Consider the following 23,732-nt stretch of genomic DNA (forward strand, 5'->3'; position numbering starts at 1 on the left):
TTTTAAATATAAGATTCACTTAAAGTAGCTTGTATTATGAAATAAATGTGTAGGGTTGAGACTAGCATATCTTGTTTACCCTCAACCCTCACCAAATGAGTGTTTTTCTTTTTTCCAATTATAGCTTTGCCAACTCAATACAAATATAACGCAGCACTTTATTCCTATTTAAAAGTCACCTATATTTCAAGTCCTAAAATTAAAAAATGTATTAAATTAATAATTTTTTTTCACGTTCGTCTCTATTAAAGAAATGGTATTATAAATATTCAGGAGCAAACTTGTTTCTTGCAAATAATTTATATTTAAAAACAAATTTTTTCTGCAAATAATTTATGAATAAAAACAAAGCGACGTAGAGTTACAGGTGAGACGTAATGGAGGTCAATAGTATTAAGGCAGGACAATGCAAGTTTACCAATCTTGACAATAATACCTGAAACTAATAACTGTCAAAAGACTTGCCTCACGAAAGGCGGCGTAATGTCCTTTGTCTCCAACGTTGTTTATCTTTCCAAGTACGTGCTGAACGACTGCTGCCAGCCCAGATTTGACTTTTCTCCTAGCATGTCATCATTTCAATGGAGGAGCCGATCTTTCATTCCCTATTTAGATCACCGTCGAGCAAATTAATATGATTAATCTGAGCAAATTAATGTAGTGTTCGTGGTCATATAAAAATATCTATATTTTTCATAAATGACATTATTGCTCAGCTTAAAAATTCCACAGAACTAGGGTTTGGCATCTAATGCAGTAATTGGAAGTATACGAAAAGGGAAAAGGAACACGAACAAAGAGCTGGGGAATGGAAAGACGGCGCATGTGAATAGTGAAAAGCGAAAACGACGCATCAGCGAAATAAAGCAAAGCCTGAAAACGACAGCGCACGTAGGCGGAAACCGTAACCGTCTCAATCCGCTGCGCCCAAACCTATAATACCCAGCTAGTGTGAATCTATTATAGATCTTGCCGGGGCAATTACTTATGAATATGACGTAGTATTAATTAATAATAACATTAAATTATGAAAAAACTAGGAACAACTGTGACGTCTATGAATTTCACCGCCGTCAACCCCTCAAATCCTCTTCATTGGAAGATCGGATAGGCCCCAAACCATTTATTTATTATTTTTTTGAAAAAAGGGTCAGGATGTTTTCTTCAACTTCATCGTAGTTTTGGTATTGTATAAAGTTTGAATTATTTTTATAACTATACTGCTATTAATTTAAGTGGCGAGGGTAGTTCGGGACCTGTAAAATTAAATGGATGAAAGACACACGGGACGCCGAGTGATGCCTTCTCTGTACTTTATTACTGGCTGGACTTGCCCTGGAACTGCAAGATAAATATTGCCTGTTTCCTTTTCTTCCTTCTCTGTTTCTCTCTTTCCCTCTCTCACTCACAAGATCTTCCTTGCTTTCAAGACCAAATCTGAAAGTTGTACTGATCGTCTTTATTTATATGTAGCTGCTTCCTTGTCCTTTTCACTGGATCTCTCGTATCTCTCCTCCCCGGCTCCCGCTTTCTGCCTCTGCTCTGTTTTGCTTTTATTTAATTTCCATTGCTCTTTCAATTTTGTCCTGCCCTGCTAGGGTTCTCTTCCATTTCGGTTGCTTCCTTGGCAAGATCTTATCCCAACCCTGCTTAGGAACTAAGCTGAGAGGAAAAAAATTCTGGGATAAAGGCGGTCAATCTTTTCCGTTGTGATTCCCCCGGCTTTTGATATCGGCTCGACTTCGCCTGCTTGCCCCAAGCTATATAGTAGCAGGACGTAACGGAGTGAGGCTAGGGGAGCATTTAATGGATTCCAATTCCTTTCTCAATTATCAACACCAACGTCAGCCCAATTCTGGGTTGCTTCGTTATCGCTCTGCCCCGACTTCGGTTCTTGCAAATTTCACTCAATCCATTGGTTCTGATCTCAGTAAGGGCAATAATCTGTGGGAGACTCCTGAATCTGAGAAATTAATCTCTAGATTCGTAAATAACGACGACCTGGATTCGTCTACTTTCCAGGAATTCGAAGCCAAGGCCCCTAAAGCACCCACCGAGGCAGCGCTTAACCATATGAACTCCTATAATGGTTTGCCTCCTCACTACCCAAGGCAGAATTCCTCGGCCAGTTCTGCCATGGATAGTTCGTATGGACTGGTGGAACCATTGGGAATGGATCATCAAGCGCAGCCGAAGAGCTTCACGCCGAATCTTCTCAGGCAAAGCAGCTCCCCTGCCGGGCTTTTCTCCAACACTTCCTTTCCAAATGGTATTGTACTTTTTCTGCCTGATCTTTTCCCTTTCTGTTTTTGGTAGCCTGCTTTTCAGGTGTTTCCGAGTTTTTTTTTTTATTGCTTAAGCAATATATCTGAGGGATGCGAATTATAAATTATTGTTGCGGAGCTGAGAAGATTTTAGAATATCGGTTGCTGCATTTTTTAGGAGAAGGCCTCTTGAATATCCTATTTTGGTGACTATTAATTTATAGGCTCAGCCGAACTACCAATTGCTGCTGAGTTTAGCAGCTGCATCTAAACATTTAGCAAATTCTAGCTCATGAAATGTTAGATACAATTATGCTTTGCATTTTTGGTATTCATACCAACTTTTATGATAATTCCTTCCATTTGAAGATCTATACAGCTATGGTAGATGCAGGATGCATTGGTGTGATCCCCAACCCTGTTTCTAGTAACGTTTTCTTAAATATTAGCGAAAATTACTGAATTTATCTAAATTGCAGGATATTCCACCGTTAATGGTGTTGGAAGCTATGGTGGGGCTAATGGCAGTAACGGTGAGGGGAGCCCATCCATGAGCAGATTGAAGAATCAGTTTGGCTTCTTATCAAGAAGGAATTCTTCTTTAGGAGTGTTGTCACAGATATCTGAGATAGAGGGTGAGAGCATTGAAGCAACCAACCCTGACAATGGGGGCTTGGGATCTGTGAATGGTTATGGCCCTGGGTTTCCGTACAGTTCCTGGAATGATGCGTCCCATCTCGGGGGCTTGAAAAGGGAGCCAAGTAACAGCGAAAAATTATTTTCTAATGCTCAGGTATAGCAATGTTGTTTATCTTTTTCTTTCATTTTTTGCCCTTTTGCTTTTTACCAGTTTTATTCTTCAGTGCTTGTTCTTGACGCAAATAAGTTGTGGTGCTCAGAATGGACCGCTAGGAAATCGGGTTCACATGTTATCTCATCACTTGAGTTTGCCAAAACCTTCAGCAGATATGGGTGCCATGGAGAAGTTTCTTCAATTGCCAGATGCCGTTCCTTGTAAAATCAGAGCAAAGCGAGGATGTGCTACCCATCCTCGAAGTATTGCAGAAAGGGTAAGTATTGTGTCGCTGTTGCCATACAGTAAATGGAGTTTGCAAACATTCTTTGGAATATTTTGAATTCATGAGTTGTTTCGTAAAATATGATTCTAAGAATGAACTGTTTTCTAGGTAAGAAGAACTCGGATCAGTGAACGAATGAGAAAACTTCAAGAGCTGGTCCCAAACATGGACAAGGTAACCCAGATATAATTAGACGTCTGAATCTGACCCTGGAACGTAGTTATTGTTGTTATGAAAGTCTTTGAGTTGAATTCCATATGCTTGTCTTTGGCAGCAAACAAACACAGCAGACATGTTGGACCTGGCTGTTGAGTACATTAAAGATCTCCAGAAACAATTCAAGGTATAGATGCACATGGAGAATTTAATTGGATTGCCCATGGTTATGAATGACCTGTTCTCATTAATTTGCTCTCCGATTTGTTACCTCTTTCTGCAGACTCTCAGTGAGAAAAAGGCAAACTGCAAATGTATGAGCACGCAGAATGCAGATTCAAATCATGTCGTTTGAGTTGCTGCTGGGTCAACGAGGGATAAAGATAGAGTCGTGGGTTATATCTTGCTCACAGAAAATTAAGTAGGAAATTGATGCATGAGATACTTTTTAATATCTTTATTGCACGCGATGCGGAGTTCGCTGCCCTTCGCCACAATATTTAGGTTCTTTCAAGCTAACATGGGCTTTCAATTACAGAGTCAATAAAGGAAATAGTTAATATTTGTAATTTTGTATAGCAGAATTGTAATAATGTATTTCATTCGATATTTATTATCTCAAAAAAAGAGTAATTTACAATCCTTTTTTTTGTCAAGAAAATATATCTTTCGAATAAAAATAGACCCGTTTCTTCTTTCTTCTTCTTCTTTTTTTCCCCCTGAAAGTTAGTCTCCTTTCGGTGAACTGTTGCGGCGTAAGTGAGATACGGATGGGAATCGCCATTTAATTCATATACAGCATTTTTCAATTTTTTTGAAGTTGTCAATGGAGCGATGGGTTTTTTAATTGACATCGCCCTCCAAAACTTCGCCGAGCCTGCGCACAGATCAAGGAAAAAGACCGCCCACCCCACCTTTCTTCCCGCTTTCTATTTTTAAAGGGGCCCAACCCAAGTAATTTATGCCAGCTTTGTTCTACTATTTCTTCTTGTATTTTTGTTAATAATTTTAATTTTAGTTCAGCGGGTTTCAAATCATGAATTTTTATCTTTCAGGAGACAAAATAATTCAAATTTTTATTAAATTATAGATTTCAGTATTTTAGATAAAAATAAATTTAACGAGTCAAAACCATAATAAAAACAAATTTAAAGCAACAAAAATCATACTACCTCCGATCCTTAATATAAGATCTCTTTTGACTTTTATTTTAATCATAAATATAAAATCTCAATTCACTTTATCTTTAATATTTATTCATTTTTTTCAAACTAGTTTTTTTAATAATAGTAGTTATAGTCAATAAACTTGATTAGTAAGAATATTTTAGAAAGACAATACTTATTTATTACAAATAACTAATTTAACTTATTTTTTTAATCTACTCAAATTACTCGTCTGGTTCTTATATTTAGGACGTTAGGTAATACTAAGCAAAGAAAAGAAAATGTGAGTCTGCCGCCCGCCCTGAATTCTCTATTGTCTGCCTGACCCTCGATAATTTTCCTTGTGCGGGTTCTCCCTTATTTTATTTTCGAATATGTATAAAACACTGAGATATATACAACAACTTAAAATATTGCTAATTTTCTAATATTTAAATTTTGTTAAAATTCATTGAAAAAATTTCGAAAATATATAGGAGGATAAAAAAAATTAAAAATAAGCAGAACCTAATAAAATATAGGTAAAGAGAAATTGGAAGATTAGATAAATTGCATAAACCATTAAAAATTAATATAATTTATTGACAATATAATTTTCCATAAATTTTATATATCATATGAATATGTTGGCTTTAAAACGAGCCAGTCGTGTCGAGATAAATGGCAACTACTACTTAATAATTAGTAATAAAATAATATGAAAACCTGCCGTGCTTAAGAAATATAAATAGATCGCTATCAATCACTCATTATAAAAAACCGAAATTATATAACAAAAATTGGCATAATCAACAATAATGTGAATTATTACCTCTCATCCTAAATATAGGAGTTATTTGATTAATTTAAGTAGATTAAGAAAATTTAACTAAAAAAAAAAGTAGATTAAAAAAGAAAGTTAAGTTAGTTATTTGTAATAAATATGTGTTGTCTTTTTTAAAATATTCCTGCTAATTAAGTGTATTGGTTAAAACTACTATTATTAAAAAAATTGTTTTTTTAAATATATAAACATAAAAAATAAATTAGGCTAAGATTTTATATTTATAATTAAAATTAAAATAAAATAAAGTTTTATATTGAAAATCAGAGTTACTATTAGAATTGAGGAAATGGTAGGACTAGGAGACACTTTAATTTTCTGGTTAGTTATGGCCTTAATGGGCGTGGGGGCACCGGCTCCGCACTCTGATGACTGATCGTCTCGTTCCCGCAAAATGTCGTTAAACACCAATAGGTCCCACCACACCGGGCGTCGTTACTCGTTACTTCCCTGACTTCCCCTGCCTCTTCTTCTCGCCTCCGATTTGCCTTCTTCCAACTTCTTTGATCTTTCCTCCCAGACCCTAGCCCTGTTTTTCGTCCTCACTCCCTCTGACTCTCTTTCTCTTCCCCATCTAGGTCCCCTCCCCCTCCTTTCTTTTCTTTTCTCTTATGTCATAGATCAGTCAGCGATCGGAGCTCTGATCGTAGGAGGCCCCTACGATAACCATTTCATCTTCGATTCTGTGGTTTTATAAGGTGGAATTGAGGGGGCAATCCATTGGGATTTATTGCGGCGAGAATGTCGAATTTGTACGGCGATTACAATCAAAAGATTGATTATGTATTCAAAGTGGTCTTGATCGGCGATTCTGCAGTGGGAAAAACTCAGCTGCTCGCACGTTTTGCACGGAATGAATTCAGCCTCGATTCCAAGGCCACTATCGGGGTTGAATTCCAGACCAAAACGCTCATCATTGATTCCAAAACCGTGAAGGCACAGATTTGGGATACAGCAGGCCAAGAGAGGTTGGCCTTGTTGACTCTTTCGATTTCATAACTTCTTCTGCGTTTCCCTGATTTCTCTCAGACCGTAGATATTTTGGAAATTACAATTGAACTAGCCATGGTTTCTTGGCGTATTTATTTAAAAATGTGTTCGCTCTTATGGCTCGAACGATTTTTATCTGAACAAATCATCGTTGGTTGGTTGAGTGCGGAAAAATTAATGGATTATTCTTTACGAGTCAATAAGAGAAAAGATAGAGTGGGGATAAAGGTTCTGCAGTTCCTTTTTACCAGGCAAGTAGGATAAGCCATCTTTTGAACATAATAGGAACTCTTTTCTCCTATGATTTACTCTTCTTTCCTTTTCTTTCATTCTTTCCTAGATCTTAGATGAATTCATACTACACTGTTCTGGTGGTTGCTGGGCGAAGTGTTAAGGCAAAAGTAGCATGTTTTTTTCATATATATAACCGAGCCTAGAAGCTCTTTGTTGATTGGTTTTTTCTGTGTCCTAGGATTGATATATAGAGACTGTAGGAGGATCCAGAAAGCTTGGGTGATGGCGATTCCACAATTAGTAATGACAATGAATTATATGATCGCTATTTGCTTGTTTGCAATGCAGCTTTCCTTGTGAAGAGAACAAAATAAAGCAGCATCTGCTTTTTTATGTTGTCAGGGATGCTTTGAGCCTTCGTGGAGCTTGTTTCAAAGATTGATATGGTTTTCTCGTTTATAACACCAACCAATTTATTTTCTTAGGAAGAAATATATGAAACAAAATATGATTGCGACAGAAACCCTGAAGATTCATACATATACGTTATTTCCTATTTTAGTGCATACGAGTTGTTTATTTGATTGATTCTTTTTGGGTTTCAGTATCGAGGCAATTGGCTTGTTGTCATGGTTGCATTTTATTTTTGTGTGCAGTGATACAATCATACTCGTGGCTTAATCATGTGTGAAGTTATTCTATTTTTCCACTTAGAAATATAGATGATAATTGTACAAAGTGTACATATGGAAAGCATGCTTTTGTGGTCACTAGTTATTATCCAGTATCATGATCCATGATTATTGTATTGTCAAGCAGGAAGGTCTAGGTTGTTTGGAGGATCATGATGTGATTGATATTTGATGGAACAGTGATAGTAAGATTTGACTTTATATTGTTAACAATTGATTGGTCTTTTGGATTGTTTAAGATAGTTATCTGCAAGTCATGTGTTATTCATCCCTCTCTTTGTTGTAGAGGTTGCTGTAAAGGAAAATACTTTAAACAACCTCTCGCAATCAACCTCTTGTTTTGGATTAATATTAATTTGTAGAGTCAAACGATTAATTCAGAAGCGAAATTTTGATTTGAATTGGATTTTCTGAATTTTTTTAATTGAAGTGCTTCATTAAACAAACCCAAATATTGACCTTGTGAAAATCTTAAAGCAACATTTTGTTTGGACGTATAGGTTGCTATTAGCCTTAGTTTGGTTTTGTTTTCTTCATGTTAAGTTTGCTTTGAAGTTTGAACAAATATATCTACTTGGATTTGACCTGGGATTACAAGATTTGTATTGCTTGAAACTTTATCTACTATAATAAACTATAATAACATCTGACGTTTATTGATTATTGTTTGCTTCAGGTACAGAGCCGTTACTAGTGCATACTACAGAGGCGCTGTTGGGGCAATGTTGGTATATGACATGACAAAGCGTCAATCGTTTGATCACATGGCCAGATGGTTAGAGGAGCTGAGGGGCCATGCGGACAAAAACATAGTGATTATGCTAATAGGCAATAAATGTGATCTGGGAACCCTTAGAGCAGTGCCAACTGAAGACGCAGAAGAGTTTGCGCAGAGAGAGAACCTGTTCTTTATGGAGACATCAGCACTAGAGTCTACCAACGTAGAAACTGCTTTTCTGACCATCTTGACAGAGATATACCGAATAATAAGGAGGAACACACTAACTTCCAATGATGAGGGAGAGTCGAGTGGTTCAGGGTTGTTGACGGGAACTAGGATTATTGTTCCCGCCCAAGAGCCTGAAGCTGGAAAGAAGGGTTGCTGCTTTGGGGCCTAGCTTTACTTGTCGCAAGTTACTCGTCACATCTTTGTACTTTGTAGAGAGGCTACGCATGGTTCTCGCTCAGGGTTTTATGTTGCCTTTATGTCATTCTTTCTTCCCTTTTTTTTTTCTTATTTGTTTTTTTTTTGAACTTGTTAGGATTTAAATTTGTCAATACAAATTTTCATGAGATGAGATGTTTGAACGAACGCTTCGAACTTCAATGTTACATGGATACTTAGGATTGAATATTGTACAACTTACCCCAGGTATACTCACTTGTGACACATGTAGTGGATCATAGTTTCAATCTTCCAGGTTAGGTGTTCTCTCAAATCTTATATGTTACATGTGCTTCATAATCAAACACATGGAGGCAATATTTGTATCACCATGCTAGAAGTGGCGCCGTGGGTCCTCAAATATCACCGCAGCGCCTCTAGATTTTTATTTTTTAAATTTTCATATTGTTGAAATCCACACTCAGTTATCAACTTATTCAAATGCTCACTGTACTCAAGAACGTCAGTGAAAGCCAGAGTCTTGTTCACAACCCTTCTAATGAGGTGGGTTGTGTGATGAAACCCTCAAACGATACGAGGGTGGGTGTATGTGGGTTCCTTCTCTTATGGGAAGAGGGGAAAGGTTAGGATAGAGGGGAAAATATCAAGGAAAGGCTTTTCTGTCTCTATATCCTCAGTTAAATCCTTTTTCTCCCCATTTTTACTGTTCATTTTAAGTGCAAACACCCGCGTAACAAATAGTGACAAAAAAAAAAAAACTGACATGCACTGATGACTTCCACAATATACCAAAAAATAGCACGGTGCTGCCGATAAAAAAACATAGGGAATCATCAAGTTAATTACGTTTACAATTATAACTTTTTAATGTTAATTTTTTTATACAGATGTTATTTTTCACCTCGGCATGATCATAGTAATTAATCATTTAATTATTAAATTAAATGTTTTTATTTTATGATCATAACTCTACACCGGTGCCGAATTAGCTATTGGTTACTAGAAATTGGTGCTCAATGTTATCAGAAGATCTTGGCGTTCCAGTTTAATTTGAGCTATCCATATTTAAAATTTTTAAATCATACATATCAACAATTAATTTCTTTAATCGCAGTGATGATTAAAAAATCAGCTCTCTCTGAAATTCTCGATCTCTCAAAACAAAATTATAAAAATAAATGAATCTCGAGGGGTTAGTTGTAATACGGATGCCCAGATTCGACGCCAAAATGCAGTCCTACAAACCGGAGATGATAAATGCAAAAAGAAGGGGAGACAGATCGGAATTGGACGACAAGAGGATATTATATTCGGAGGTCCGAATCTGACAGATACTGAGATACCGTAAAGCCAAGCCCAAAGAAGAATTTGATTTGAATGTTGTCCCGCCTTTCGGCTAATTTGAAAGGGGAAGCACGCTCCCGCACGTGCGGAGGTTTTGGTTTCAGTCTCATCTTTAAAGACCGCCCATTTTTCATTTTCAAAATTTGCCCACTTCGTTTCTCCCTCAAAGCAACCTTTTCCTCCGTCTTCATTTCTTAACGCGCACAGACACATTTATGCTTCTCCATCATCCGTTTTGAAGGTAACTCTTTCTCTACTCACGTTCCTTTTAGCTCCCTCCTCTTCCATTTCGTTGCTCCTGCATTTTTTTTTTCCGCCGATCGATCCGTCTGTATTCCACTGTGCAGCATCGCAGTCTTCCTGCGTTTCGTTATTGGTCACCCAAAATAATAGGATTGTCTTCTTTGCGTGAAGTTATTATTCTCGGTTCTCCAAACAAAATAACTAACGCTCTAGTTTTTTTTTTTTTTTTGGTGATGCTTAGGTATGCCGGAATCAAGAGACAGGTTGTCAAGACCCCTTGACATTGCAGCAGTATTTGCTCGCCGGCGAGCTAGTATCTTTGGTACTCTTGACGATGAGTTGGAGTCAGCTTTATTCGGTCCCATCGCAAGGCGACAAACCACTACCTCGACGAATGACAGCGGAAGGGGCCGTTTCGGATCGCCAAGAACCGTAATTGGGCGCGGGCGTGCACGTGGACTAAATCTTTACAGGTCACCCGCCAGGGGTGTGGAGAACACTCCGCCGGGATCCGCACGGCGGGGGAGGGGACGACGTTGGCGGAGTCATCTACCTTCTTGGTACCCAAGAACTCCTCTGCGAGACATCACTGCGGTTACGAGGGTAAAGAACACTTTCTGTGGCTTGTTGTTTTTATGTCTTTCTTAATCTGAATTTGGCTTTTCTTGCCATGCTAGAACATCGTTATATTTGGTGGTATCTGATTTTTATCGTAAAAAAATATGTTCACAAGAAGAACAGGGTATATCAAACTCGTGAATAGTTTTCCCTCTACTTTTAACTTGCTCTTTTTGACTGAGTGCTTTTGATTAATAATTATTTTTTGAATGACATGACATGCTGATTCTTGTGCTCAGTTATTTTTTGTGGAAAAATGTAAATATTCATGTGTTTGAAGTTTTCTTGAATGTTTTGTGTTTTATTATGATTTAGTCCTCGTCATGAACCCAATGATACTTTACTTTCTTCTAAAGATCATCTTTAGCCACGCATGAATCGCTGCAAGCCAGTGCCGGGAACTGCATTTGGTCTTGACGTGCCCATTACTTGGAAACCCACAAGGACATGTCATATAATGGGAATTTCCGTGCTCACCATATGATGGGTCGTGTAATACACACAATCAAGGAGCTAGTAGGACTATTTTCATGTTTATTGCATTTTGAGGCGTACCACTTGTTGTCCATATAGCGGTTTTGAGGCATTCTACTTGAATTTGGAGATTTTGTAAACTTTGTACTGCTAATTTCCATCAGGCAATCGAGAGGAGGAGAGATCGCTTGGGAGATAACGAGGGCCAACAAATTGAGGGTCCAAATCTTTCAGATCAGTTGCTTTCTGACCCTTCCACTTTAGATTCTAGTCCTCAACTCGAGCTTGGGACATCAGCGAACTCTTCAAGTGCAGCTGTCGGTGTTAAACTCCAAACACCTGCTGCCAGTAAAATGCCACTGATTTTACTTGATATTACAAGCAAGTCAGAAGGAGAATCAGAACTTCTAACGCCTCCTAAGCAACTTCTTAACTCTATTGACAAAGTTGAGAAAGTTGTGAGGGAGGAGTTACAGAAATTCAGGAGAACACCCACAGCAAAGAAGGCAGAGAGAGAAAAAAGAGTTCGTACATTGATGTCCATGCGCTGATTTTTGAAGTATATAACACTTAAATTTGGAGTTAGGACTGCATAGATAGCTGAAATTGGAAGAGAAGGCCAGGGAACCTATCTGCGAATCATCATCTGATGATATCCTCAAATTAGTTGTTTCATAAGCTAACATCTGGTTCTCGGTTTGCTTTTATCAGTTACTTGAAGTTGGGTTTATTAGGTGTCAAGGAACTTTGCTCTTACTTTTAGCCGAACGTCTTGGAGCAGGACAAGTAAGCATGTTAATGTGTTCTGGAGATTGTTTGATTAATGATAGTAGTAAGCATATTGACCCCTTGTGCATAGTAGTGATAGGGGTAGTTTCAGTTGTACTCATGGATATTATATTTCTCCTACCGGTTACCAAGCATGATGGCAAAATTTTAATTCGCACGAAGTTCTTTCCAGAGCTTGTTTTCTGTTGCTGTGACACTATCGATATTCATTTCCCGCCTAGGGTGCAATGGTTTGAGGTTGCTTATTCTGTGGACAGCTTCTCTGTTGCAGAGAATTGCAGTTGCTAGAGGATACAAACTGGTTTCTTGCAATCTGAGAACATAAAAATGCCCCGAACTATAGCAACCCAATATAAGGTTGCATGGCAATCAAGTCATGAAGGATCCCCAAATTAGCATTAGTTTTTGTTAAAAGGATTGAACTTTCAAGTTTCAACACTGGTAACCAGTTAATGATAATGCTCATAGGGTTAACAGGGTCAACATTTTTTTTCCAGGCATATATAAAGAATGATATCGATGCCATAAATTCCATTCTATTTTATCCTAGCCATCCCCTCTTCTATTCCTTCAAAGATCCCTTCAACATATCAAAAGAGATTCTAAGAGAAAATGAACCCCAGAAGCATAACTGATAAAACTTACTAATGAAAAATCAGTTACAATCAGAACTTTCTAAAATTATGAGAAAACCTTAAAAAAAAAAAAAAGGTCCATTGACGTAGTACTTCCAAAATATAAAATAAGCCTTTTGACAATTATTATTGTGCGAAAGAATCTGCTTCATTCATAAAATTTAAGATCTCCAAATAGATGATTTGTATTTATTCAGAGTTCGTGCGACGCAATAGACAGAGGTCAGGCTCTCGTTAATTTATCTTATACTCTCTCCGTTCCTTATTATAAGAGACAAATAACCGAAGTATGTTGATCAAAAAAACAGTTAAAATTAGTTAAGAACAATTAATGTGTAAAAAGTATAATTTTTTTTCCAAAAATGCCCTTATTAATAAGGAGAGAGAACATGAGAGAAAACAATTAAATTATTAAAAGAAAGAGAAGTGGGAGGGAGAGAGAGTGTGAGTTGGAGATAATAAATATGGGTAAAATAGTAAATCAACACCAAAAAGTAGAGACAACTTGTAAGTGTCTCTTATATATAGGAACATGCCATAAGCATCAAATGTCTTTTATAATAAGGAACGGAGAGAGTATAACAGTTAGTGTCGTTTTACGATGGAGGACAAGTTTGTTAATATTCCTCCGATGAAGCCTGACCTCTGTCTGGACGATTGTGAGATAGTGAGCAGAGATAGTATGATAATTCGAAGCCGAGAATCGCTTTTCACATAATGGATGAGGAAATAGCAGACCCCTTGATGTCATCATGAATAAGAACGACCATAAAAAAGCTGAGAGATTTTGCTTTCGAAAATGACATCATTCTACTACTCATTCAAACATGTCATATTCTGATATTCTCGTGCGGGCCGAAAGAAAGGTATCTCCTAGCAATCACCCAAACCTTCTTATTCTTTTAGCATCGAATTGTTAATAACTTAATGCATTATGCATTAGCCCTCCAACTTAACCTCTGAACTCAAAACTACACAACCCTATTCTCTGGCCAAATAATCCAACCGTGGCTGCCCTTACTAATAGCATCTTGTTCTACAGTATAAGCTGCTTAGTGCTGCTCATCTGCACTATGCTTTTCACTGTCAGGTCCTTTAGCGTTCAACTCCTGAATTCTGGCACCAAACATCGAAACCCACCGAGCCCACCGGCTCTGCCCATCATCGGCCACCTTCACCTTGTTGGCTCAGTCATTCCCAAATCTTTCCAGAACCTGGCTCGTATTTATGGCCCTCATGCAGCTTCGTTTAGGGGCATCCAAAACCTTAATTGTGTCCAATGCCCAAGTTGCTGGCGAAGTTTTCAACACCTATGAACTCAACTTTTCTAATCGCCCAGAGTTTGGATCCTCCGATTAGTGCCCCTACAGAGGCTCCTATTTCGCCATTGCCCCGGATGGCCCTTATTGGCGTTTCATGAAGAAACTATGCATCAACCCACTCCTCTCAGCCTCCCAGCTCGGTCGCTTCACTCTCAGTGTCAGTGTCGGCCCAGCAGAGTGCTTTCGCCGTTGGTGTTCTTTCCGATCTCTACGCATTTCACCGCTCCACCGGAAATTCCCTCTGCCCCTACCGTACTCCAGCTTGGTAGTTTCCACCGCCTGTCCAGGGTTGAGCCCTGGGATTTGACGGCTTATGTCAGAGACCAGGAGATCAAAAGCCTCTTGGGTTCTCTTCTGCAGTATTCTAGAGAAGCCAAAGCCTGTGACTTGAGCTTAAAGGTCACCGCTTTGACCAACAATATCTGATGTCGGACGGCTATGAGCACCACCTGTGATGTTGAGCACGCCTACGGGCTGGTTCATGATTGCCGGGAATTAGCAGCTAAGCTTAGCTTAATTGAAGTTTTGGGACCTCTTGCAAAATTTGACTTATTTGGGTACGGAAAAAAGGCGGCAAAAGTTAAGGGTGAGTTCGATCAAATACTGGAGACGATCATGAGAGAGCATGAGGAGAAACTTCGTCATAAGACTTGTGACGTAGAAGAGAGGAAAGACATGATGGACATACTATTACAAGTTTATAGAGATCCAAATGCCGAAGTGAAGCTAAAAAGAAAGGACCTTAAGGCTTTCTTTCCAGTAAGTTTCATTTCCTCCCTATAATCTCTCTCTCTCTCTCTCTCTCTCTCTCACTCTGTAGCCTTCTTCTCTTGACGTATATATAGTTGTTTGATAAATATTCATGTTATATGGAAGGAAATGTTCCTAGGAGGCACGGACGCAACTTCAGTGGCGGTGCAGTGGGCAATGGCAGAGGTCATAAACCACCCAAGAGTGTTGAAGAAACTAAGGGAAGAGATGGACTCAACTGTGGGGTCTAGAAGATTAGTCAAAGAAAGTGCGTTCCAAATCTGCCGTACCTGAGAGCTGTTGTGAAGGAAGTTCTGAGACTCCATCCTACAGCAAGCTTTGCACTCAGGCAATCTGTAGAAGATTGCAACATCAACGGCTACCATATCAAGGGACAAACCAGGACCCAAGCCAACGCCTACGCGATTATGAGGGACCCACAAGTGTGGGTCAATCCAGAGGAGTTCATGCCAGAGAGGTTCTTCGGTGGAAATCTGATGGATATGAACGGCCAAGATCTGAGATATGTTCCATTTGGGAGTGGAAGAAGGGGATGTCCTGGGGCTTCTCTTGCTTTGACTGTGGTGCATTCGACCATGGCTACTCTGATTCAATGCTTTGATTGGAAAGTGAAAGGTGGCACCAAGGTTGATGCCACAGAAGGGTCAGGATTCTCTGTGGGTTTGGCCAAACCACTCGTTTGTTACCCTATTACCCGTCTTGGTCTGTTTTCGGTTTAATATATTCGTAGACATCGAGGTTGGGGGATTCACTTCCTTGTGGTTTGTCCTTTGCATCTTAACTGCAATTCAAGAAAGAAATACTCTTCCAGTCTTTTAACATAAAACTTAATTGTTGAGTTAATTTTAGTCTTAAATATAAGACTTGTTTATCATATTTATCAATTTTTTTCTAAATTATCCTTGTAGATATTCTCTCAACCATAACTAAGTAGAAGAGAAACAGAGGATATTAAGAAAATGATTATGCTGTTTTAAAAAATGTTATATTTCTTATAATTAAATAATTTATCTAACTTTTTTAATTTAATTAAATTAATTAAATAAATCTTATATTAAGAATCGGAGTAGTTGTTTTTATGCATGAGATAGCCGATTGGTGATGCCTTTCTATGAGATCTGTCAGAAATCTGTCCGCGTTCTGAGTAAAACACAGTTCTGTATGGGCATGTATTTCATAGATAAAAAATGTTTTGTAAATGGAAATCTTATAGCATACAAAATAAGTATATGAAAAACAAAATTTATTTTAATTTGTCTAAAAACACTTTTAAAAAGTATTTTTGAGGGTGGTAATAATTAATTAAGAGCTCGAGCTCATTTTTTTTAGTGTATTCTGTTGAAAACAAGACATTAATTGCTATTGTTCGTTAGTGGAGCATGAACTTTAAAATAAAATAACACTTAAAATCCGAAACATTTGAATTAAAACATAAAATTAACATTTAAATAAACAGAAAACTGGCCACTTTAGTCCCTATGATTTATCTCAGATTTTAAATCAGTCCATGTACTTTAAAATTTTATAATCAGCTGAGTATAAAATTAATATTGAAAATCCTTATAGTTTATAATGGTTTTTAATTGGTTCATTATTTAGCCTTGACGCTCATGGTAATAGTGTTTTAGTGTTGTGAAGAGTTTTTAATTTAGATTTTATATCTATAGAAATATAAGAAAATTAAAAATAAAATAAATAATATTCCTTAATGTAAAACCTAATTGGAGAGTTGATGTTAATCTTATATGTAAGGCCTATTTCATATATTTTTAATTTTTTTAAAATTAACTCTATTGATATTTTTAAAAAAATAATCAAGTAAGAGAGGGAAGAAGAGAATTAAGAAATATAGATAGGATTTTTTTTTAAAAAAATCACATTAACTAATTTAACTAACATTTTTAATCAATTCAAATTAGTTAATTAGATCTTATATTAAGGGTCGGAGAAGTATTAAATTTATATTATTTAATTTTAATTTAAATGGACCAGATTTGGTGATGAGCAATGAAACTCAAATAAGATGGCAACTGTGCTCTGATGATGTTAATTTGCTGGTGAGTGGCGAATACTTGTTTTATTTTTTAATCCATTTCCTCTCGTACCCACTAATAGTTCTGGCGTCACATCGTAGGAATGCTAGGGCTATAATAATTAATGTATTGGGAGAATTATAACAAAAAGCCTAAAAATATTAAATTGTAATTAAAAAATTTCTATAGAAATGTGTTAAAACATAATATCTCGAATCAGATTGTTTTGAATAAGAAAACACTTATATATACCTATTAAAAAAACAATAAATGTTAGCCACACAACTGTACAATCATCGAAAGCATGAGATGCTATGATTTGATTTTGTTTGTAATTTCAAGTCATTGATGTTTGTCTCTTTAATTAAAAAAAAAAAGAATTAGTCATAAATATTATTTTTTAATAAAATCCTAACCAAAGGCGACAAGTCATGAATATTATTCATATACTATGCGCCTTTGTCTGGTTTTGGTTTTACCGGTACCGGATATCACTATGTTTTTCCGCCATGCATATTGGACCACTTGATTGATAAATTGAAGATCTTCAAATAGATACGTAGTTTGGGATGTAACAAAAAAAAAAAAAGAGATGTAGTTTGGGTTTTTTAATTAAAAAAAAACCTGTCGGTCTGTTATTAATTTATTTTACTTATACAATACTACATTCAATCTTTAATACTACCTCCGGTCCTAATTATAAGACCCAGTTGACTTATTTGAGGAGATTAAGAAAGTAAGTTAAGTTAGTTATTTGTAATAAATAAGTGTTGTTATTCCTAAAATATCCTTGCTAATTAAGTGTATAAGACTTTGTTTGACTTTTATTTTTATTCTAAATATAAGACCTCAATCCACTTTATCTTTCATATTTATATATTTTTTTCAAAGTAGTTTTTCTAATAATAATAGTTATAGCCAGTATATTTAATTGGTAAGAATATTTTAGAAAAAATAATACTTATTTATTATAAATAACTAATTTAACTTATTTTTTTAATCTTTTTAAATTAGTCAACTAATTTTTATATTTAAGACGGGAAGTAGTAATTAGTATCGCCTTTTAATTTTGACGAAGGACAAGTTTGTTTATACTCGTCCTGTGAAGTCTGGATGATTGTGAGATGGTGTGCAGATACAGTTTGATAATTCGCAGCCAAGGACCACTTTTCACATAATTGAGGACAAATAGCGGACCCCTCGATGTCATGTCATCATGAATAAGAACGACCACAGAAAAGCTGAGAGATTTCGCTTCAAAATATGACATCATTAGAGCATGAAATTGTCAATGCATTATAAATAAGCCCTCCATCTTAACTTTTGAACTCCAAACTACACCCAGCCTTATTTTCTGGCCAAATAATCCAACCATGGCTGCCATTACCGGTAGCATTTTGTTCTACAGCATGAGCTGCTTGGTGTTGCTGATCTGCACTATGCTTTTCATTGCCAAGTCCTTTAGCGTTCAAGTCCTGAATTCTGGCACCAAACCTCGAACCCCACCGAGCCCACCGGCTCTACCCGTCATCGGCCACCTTCACCTTGTTGGCTCTGTCATTCCCAAATCTTTCCAGAACCTGGCTCGTCTTTATGGCCCTCTCATGCAGCTTCGTTTAGGAGCATCCAAAACCTTAATTGTGTCCAATGCCCAGGTTGCCGGCGAAGTATACAAAACCCACGAACTCAACTTTTGTTATCGCCCAGAGTTTGGATCCTCTGATCATGACACCTACACAGGCTCTTATTTCATCACTGCCCCTTATGGCCTTTATTGGCGTTTCATGAAGAAACTCTGCGTCACCCAACTCCTCTCAACCTCCCAGCTCGGTCGCTTTACTCATGTCAGAGACCAGGAGGTCAAGAACCTGTTGGATTCTCTTCTGCAGTGTTCTAGAGAAGCCAAAGCTTGCGATTTGAGCTTAAAACTCACTTCTTTGACCAACAATATCTTATGTCGGACGGCTATGAGCACCACTTGCGATGCTGAGCACATTTACAGGCTGGTTCGTGGATGCTTGGAGTTAGGAGCTAAGCTAAGCTTAGGGGAAGTTTTGGGACCTCTTGCAAAGTTCGACTTATTTGGGTACGGAAGAAAGGTGGCGAAAGTTAAGGGCGAGCTTGATCAAATACTGGAAACGATCATGGAAGAGCATGAGAAGGAACTTAGTCATAAGACTTGTGAAGAAGAAGAGAGGAAAGACATGATGGACATATTATTACAAGTGTATAAAGATCCAAATGCTGAGGTGAAGCTAAAAAGAAACGACCTCAAGGCTTTCTTTCTAGTAAGTTTCATTTTTCCCCCGTGTATCTCTCTCCCGCACTTCCTAGACGTATATATACAGTTGTTTGATAAATATATTCATGTTATATGGAAGGAAATACTCCTAGCAGGCACGGACACAACTTCAGTGGCTCTGCAGTGGGCAATGGCAGAGATAATAAACCACCCCGGAGTGTTGAATAGACTGAGGGAAGAGATGGACTCAATGGTAGGGACAAGAAGATTAGTCAAAGAAAGTGATGTTCCAAATCTGCCATACCTGAGAGCTGTTGTGAAGGAAGTTCTGAGACTCCATCCTTCAGCACCCTTTGCTCTCAGGCAATCTGCAGAAGATTGCAGCATCAACGGCTACGATGTCAAGGGACAAACCAGGACCCTAGTCAACGTCTACGCTATCATGAGGGACCCACAAGTGTGGCCCAACCCAGAGGAGTTCTTGCCAGAGAGGTTCTTGGAGGGAAATGCGATGGAAATGAAGGGTCAAGATCTGAGTTATGTTCCATTTGGGAGTGGAAGGAGGGGATGTCCTGGGGCTTCTTTTGCTTTGACAGTGATGCATTCTACCATAGCTGCTCTGATTCAATGCTTTGATTGGAAAGTGAAAGGTGGCACCAAGGTTGATACCACAGAAGGGTCAGGATTCTCTGTGGGTTTGGCAAAGCCACTCGTTTGTTACCCTATTACTCGTCTTGATCTTTTTTCTGTTTAATTATTCGTACAATAAGGTTAAAAGGTTTTTACTTCCTTATCGTTTGTCCTTTATATCTTAACTGCAATTTAAGGAAGAAATAGAGCTTTTTGTGTATATGATAGCTGATTGGAGATGCCCTTCAGTGAGAACTGCACAGAATCTCCCCAGATTCTGAGTAAAACGCAATTCTCTGTTTTTTAGTATTTCACTTCTTTCATAGATAAAAATCGTTTCGTATCAAATCAACTTATTTTCGCCCTTCAAAACGACGATAATTTATTAAGAGTCCCTTTGCTTCCATTATTGAGTATATTCCGTTGAAAATAAGACATTCCATTAGTCGACAATATACTTGGAAAGCGACAAATGACAATCTCGTGGCTAAGTACCTTTGAAAATGAAAAAAGAAACACTTAAATTGGAACATTTAAATTAGAACATAAAAGTACCAATTAAATAAAGCGAAAAACTAATTTTTAGTTCCCATGATTTATAGAAAATTTTAGATCAATCCATGTACATTAAAATTTTATGATCCTCTCAACATAAAATTAAAATTGAAAATCTTTTTGATTCGTAATGGTTTTTAATCGGGACTAGATCTAATTATATCAACTAATTAAACTCATTATGGGCCTGTGGCACAAAAAGACTTAATTGTTGGTTTTTCTAAAACCCAGCTTGAAACTGAGTGCCAACCATATTATAACTGATAAATGTGTTTTAATAACTTATTATTGAATTTAAATATGTTATTTTATTTTGGTGATAAAATATGTTATCTTTTTAAGCAGATAATTTAGGCACTTCATTTAAATTATTAGAATAGTCATAAAATTTGTCATACTCATAGGCAACGCAAACAGACAAAATTTTCAATGCTCAGAAAGTAGTAATGTCCTGCTAATAATTGATATGAATGAATAAGCACATGAACCATGACGATTTCCTAATCCCTAGGACCAGTCCACACAGGGAAAACAACCGATGTTAGCCTTACCATCGTACAATTATTGAAAGTATAATATATGTGTGTAAATAAATGAATCAGTCATGAATATTATTTTTTGTTTCAAAAAAATGTTGATCAAACATTACACATCATAGCATTTAAAAGCCTTAATTTTTTTAGGGAGCATTACAATGAGGTTCCAAGTAAAAAAAATAATTAAAAGAAGTCTCAGAGGTTGTCATTCTCATTATAAGACTTGTTATTATAGGCTGTTGAAATTGTTATTAGGATCTTTTGGTAATTATTTCTTTTTTATGAAACTTGACTGTAATTCTCCCATTTTTTTATCTAGTTTTGCTTGGTTTTACCGGCTATCACATCAACATATGTATATCACTACGGTTTTCCTCCATACATGTTGGACCACTTGCCGTCAACATAATTAGATTATGTAAGAAGGACAATGATTAATCTAAATTAACGAGCTTGCTCTCGAATTAAGCTTTCATAATCCTGGGACCAGTGTGAAAGAAGTTAAATATATAATTGCACCCTGGTACAATAAACCATATAATGGAAATGGTAAATGTGCGTGCCTATGAATAACTAATTTGTAGGATTAACTTTTCAATCATAGTCATCAGAAAAAAGAGGACAAATTTCCTGTATATCTTCTTGTGTCGTTTTTGTTTTCCTTCGGGGCCGGTTCTTGATTAAGAGCATCTGATGAACATCAAAGAACATAACGTTGATATGCTTAATTAATGATTGAATTTCTCCCCGTCAACTTGTATATAGTGTATTTTTTTTAAAAAAAATCATAAATATGTACGTCAGCCTTGCAAGATAAGATGTTGATATCACGTGGCCCCCTACCATAATATTAGTCCATATGGTAGCTTTCAACATTATTAAGAAATAATGAGTCCAGTGATTAATATTGCAACGAAGTTAGTTAACTTATGCCCTTTCAAGCAAATGGCACAGGTGATTAAATCAAATGGCCATATAGTGACAAACCTGCACCTCACAGCACTTGTATAAATAGACCCTACATGCATATATATCCCGCACTCATTATTCGAAACAGACAAATTAAAGATGGAGATCAATAACATTCTAGGCTCCAACTACGCACTCTTGTTCATGATTTGGTTAGCCTCTCTCATATTGGTCCGGACCATGTTCTCTAAACAACCAAAAGCTAGGCTTCCTCCAGGTCCTTTGGCCTTACCCATCATAGGACACTTTTACCTTCTTCGATCACCCATGCATCAAGCTCTTCACAAGCTCTCGAGCCGTTATGGACCCATGATTCTCATCTACCTTGGTTCTGTTCCCTGGTTTGTTGTTTCTAGTTCTGAAATCGCGAAAGAGATATTGAAAACCCATGAAATTTCTTTCTGTAATCGACCATCCAGTTCTGCTCTCAGATATCTCACTTATAACGGAGCTGGTTTCATATTTGCACCTTATGGAGCTTACTGGAAGTTCATGAAGAAGCTTTGCATGTCGGAACTTTTTAATGGTCGCATGCTTGACCTACTCTTTCCTGCTAGGCAAGAGGAGATTCACCATTTCTTGCAGGTAATTCTGAAGAAAGCCCACACGGGAGAAGTTTTGGACGTGAGAGCTGAGCTTGTGAAGCTAGCAAACAGCATCGTAATGAGAATGGCACTTAACAAAAGTTTGTGTAACAACGACGAGGAGGCTCATGAGGTGGTGCAGGCCTTGAAAGAATCAGCCAAGGTCAGTGGAAGACTCTACTTATCAGATTATTTATGGCTTTTCAAATTCCTGGACCCCCAAGGAGTTTGGAAGAAGTTGAGGGAGGTACGTGAGAGGTCGGACGCTAGGTTCGAAAGCATCCTTCGAGAGCATGAACAAGAAAGAATTAAATCCAACAAGAAAGATGCACCAAAGGATATACTAGATCTTCTTCTCAATATATCAGAAGATCCAAGCTCAGAGGTCAGAATCACTAGGGACAACATCAAAGGCTTCCTGAAGGTAAATATCCTCTACCAAATCTATAATATAAGGTAATACTATCTCCTAACTTATTAACTAATTTGAATACATTAAGAAAATTAGTTAAATTAGTTATTTGTAATAAATAGGTGTTGTCTTTTCTAAAATATCTTTACTAATTGAGTGTATCAACTAGAATAATCATTATTGTAAAGACTACCTTGAAAAAAATAAATAAATATAAGACACAAAATGAATTGGGGTTTTATATTTAGAACAACAATAAATGTCAAATGAGCTCTTATATTAAAGACATTTTAATTTGAGATCAAAGCTAAGCCATCAGTTTTAACTGACATATAATATGTCCAAGTCAGGATATGTTTTCAGGGGGGACTGGTACGACAGCCGTGGGGGTAGAGTGGGCGGTGGCAGAACTGATAAACCACCCAAAAATAATGGAGAAAGCAAGGAAGGAGGTTGAGCGGGTGACTGGGAATGAAAGAATAGTAAACGAGTCGGATATAGTAAATCTTCCATATGTTCAAGCAATAGTAAAGGAGTCACTGAGGCTTCACCCTCCTGCTCCCATGTTCCTGAGAGAGTCAACTGAAAGCTGCAACATAGCAGGATATGAGATTCCGGCCAACAGTCGAGTGGTCATAAATATTTGGGCACTTGGGAGGGACCCAAAGTATTGGGATGATCCATTAGAGTTCAAGCCAGAAAGGTTCATGAGGGAAGATCAAAAAAGCCAGATGGAAGTGAGGGGACAGAACTATAATATCTTACCCTTTGGAAGTGGAAGAAGAGCCTGTCCTGGAGCTTCACTAGCACTCAATATTTTCCATGCCACTCTTGCTGCTATGATTCAGTGCTTTGAATGGAAACCTGCAGGAGGAGATGGAGAGAAGAACGCCATCAGTACTGTTGACATGCAAGAGGGAAGCTCTGCAAGTCTTCAAAGGGCCCACCCCCTCATTTGCATCCCAAAACCCAGACTCTTGCCATTTCCCTCCATGTGATCTCCAAGAATTCTCATTGTTTGCTACTGCAAGGACTTTTACTTCCA

The 23,732-nt window shown here is 37.3% G+C and overlaps 5 protein-coding genes and 1 pseudogene across 5 annotated transcripts; all 6 read left to right on the top strand.

Annotated features, from left to right (window-relative positions):
- The first annotated feature begins 1,210 nt into the window (after positions 1 to 1,210).
- LOC114734135 (transcription factor bHLH130) lies at positions 1,211 to 4,194 on the top strand. Its single transcript, XM_028921672.1, has 6 exons — positions 1,211 to 2,269; positions 2,744 to 3,057; positions 3,164 to 3,334; positions 3,452 to 3,517; positions 3,618 to 3,686; positions 3,783 to 4,194. Exons 1-6 carry the CDS (start codon positions 1,807 to 1,809, stop codon positions 3,852 to 3,854), a joined length of 1,155 nt encoding a protein of 384 aa, XP_028777505.1. The 5' UTR covers positions 1,211 to 1,806; the 3' UTR covers positions 3,855 to 4,194.
- A 1,759-nt stretch (positions 4,195 to 5,953) lies between these two features.
- Positions 5,954 to 8,843, top strand: LOC114734134 (ras-related protein RABA4d). Its single transcript, XM_028921671.1, has 2 exons — positions 5,954 to 6,456; positions 8,081 to 8,843. Exons 1-2 carry the CDS (start codon positions 6,230 to 6,232, stop codon positions 8,520 to 8,522), a joined length of 669 nt encoding a protein of 222 aa, XP_028777504.1. The 5' UTR covers positions 5,954 to 6,229; the 3' UTR covers positions 8,523 to 8,843.
- Positions 8,844 to 10,030: 1,187 nt separating this feature from the next.
- LOC114734133 (protein POLYCHOME-like) lies at positions 10,031 to 12,188 on the top strand. The gene is made up of 3 exons (XM_028921670.1): positions 10,031 to 10,115; positions 10,359 to 10,720; positions 11,374 to 12,188. Exons 2-3 carry the CDS (start codon positions 10,361 to 10,363, stop codon positions 11,758 to 11,760), a joined length of 747 nt encoding a protein of 248 aa, XP_028777503.1. The 5' UTR covers positions 10,031 to 10,115; positions 10,359 to 10,360; the 3' UTR covers positions 11,761 to 12,188.
- Positions 12,189 to 13,706: 1,518 nt separating this feature from the next.
- LOC114734176 (3,9-dihydroxypterocarpan 6A-monooxygenase-like) lies at positions 13,707 to 15,445 on the top strand (annotated as a pseudogene).
- A 2,687-nt stretch (positions 15,446 to 18,132) lies between these two features.
- On the top strand, positions 18,133 to 19,755 carry LOC114734177 (3,9-dihydroxypterocarpan 6A-monooxygenase-like). The gene is made up of 2 exons (XM_028921728.1): positions 18,133 to 19,047; positions 19,141 to 19,755. The coding sequence occupies exons 1-2, from the start codon at positions 18,133 to 18,135 to the stop codon at positions 19,753 to 19,755; spliced, it is 1,530 nt and encodes a 509-aa protein (XP_028777561.1).
- A 2,035-nt stretch (positions 19,756 to 21,790) lies between these two features.
- Positions 21,791 to 23,685, top strand: LOC114734178 (cytochrome P450 93A2-like). Its single transcript, XM_028921729.1, has 2 exons — positions 21,791 to 22,699; positions 23,038 to 23,685. Exons 1-2 carry the CDS (start codon positions 21,791 to 21,793, stop codon positions 23,683 to 23,685), a joined length of 1,557 nt encoding a protein of 518 aa, XP_028777562.1.
- Positions 23,686 to 23,732: the final 47 nt, after the last annotated feature.

This window comes from Neltuma alba, unplaced genomic scaffold (genome assembly GCF_004799145.2).
Source record: "Neltuma alba isolate B1F8T4 unplaced genomic scaffold, ASM479914v2 tig00013081_pilon, whole genome shotgun sequence".
Taxonomy (NCBI): domain Eukaryota; kingdom Viridiplantae; phylum Streptophyta; class Magnoliopsida; order Fabales; family Fabaceae; genus Neltuma; species Neltuma alba.

Excerpts from the sequence above, each read along its gene's own strand:
- LOC114734133 (XM_028921670.1), top strand. The coding sequence starts at position 10,361 with ATGCCGGAATCAAGAGACAGGTTGTCAAGACCCCTTGACATTGCAGCA. Across the intron at positions 10,721-11,373 it reads ACATCACTGCGGTTACGAGG|GCAATCGAGAGGAGGAGAGA; the intron begins GTAAAGAACACT and ends AATTTCCATCAG.
- LOC114734177 (XM_028921728.1), top strand. The coding sequence starts at position 18,133 with ATGGCTGCCATTACCGGTAGCATTTTGTTCTACAGCATGAGCTGCTTG. Across the intron at positions 19,048-19,140 it reads ACCTCAAGGCTTTCTTTCTA|GAAATACTCCTAGCAGGCAC; the intron begins GTAAGTTTCATT and ends GTTATATGGAAG.
- LOC114734135 (XM_028921672.1), top strand. The coding sequence starts at position 1,807 with ATGGATTCCAATTCCTTTCTCAATTATCAACACCAACGTCAGCCCAAT. Across the intron at positions 3,518-3,617 it reads TGGTCCCAAACATGGACAAG|CAAACAAACACAGCAGACAT; the intron begins GTAACCCAGATA and ends TGTCTTTGGCAG. Across the intron at positions 3,687-3,782 it reads ATCTCCAGAAACAATTCAAG|ACTCTCAGTGAGAAAAAGGC; the intron begins GTATAGATGCAC and ends CTCTTTCTGCAG.
- LOC114734178 (XM_028921729.1), top strand. The coding sequence starts at position 21,791 with ATGGAGATCAATAACATTCTAGGCTCCAACTACGCACTCTTGTTCATG. Across the intron at positions 22,700-23,037 it reads ACATCAAAGGCTTCCTGAAG|GATATGTTTTCAGGGGGGAC; the intron begins GTAAATATCCTC and ends TGTCCAAGTCAG.
- LOC114734134 (XM_028921671.1), top strand. The coding sequence starts at position 6,230 with ATGTCGAATTTGTACGGCGATTACAATCAAAAGATTGATTATGTATTC. Across the intron at positions 6,457-8,080 it reads GATACAGCAGGCCAAGAGAG|GTACAGAGCCGTTACTAGTG; the intron begins GTTGGCCTTGTT and ends TGTTTGCTTCAG.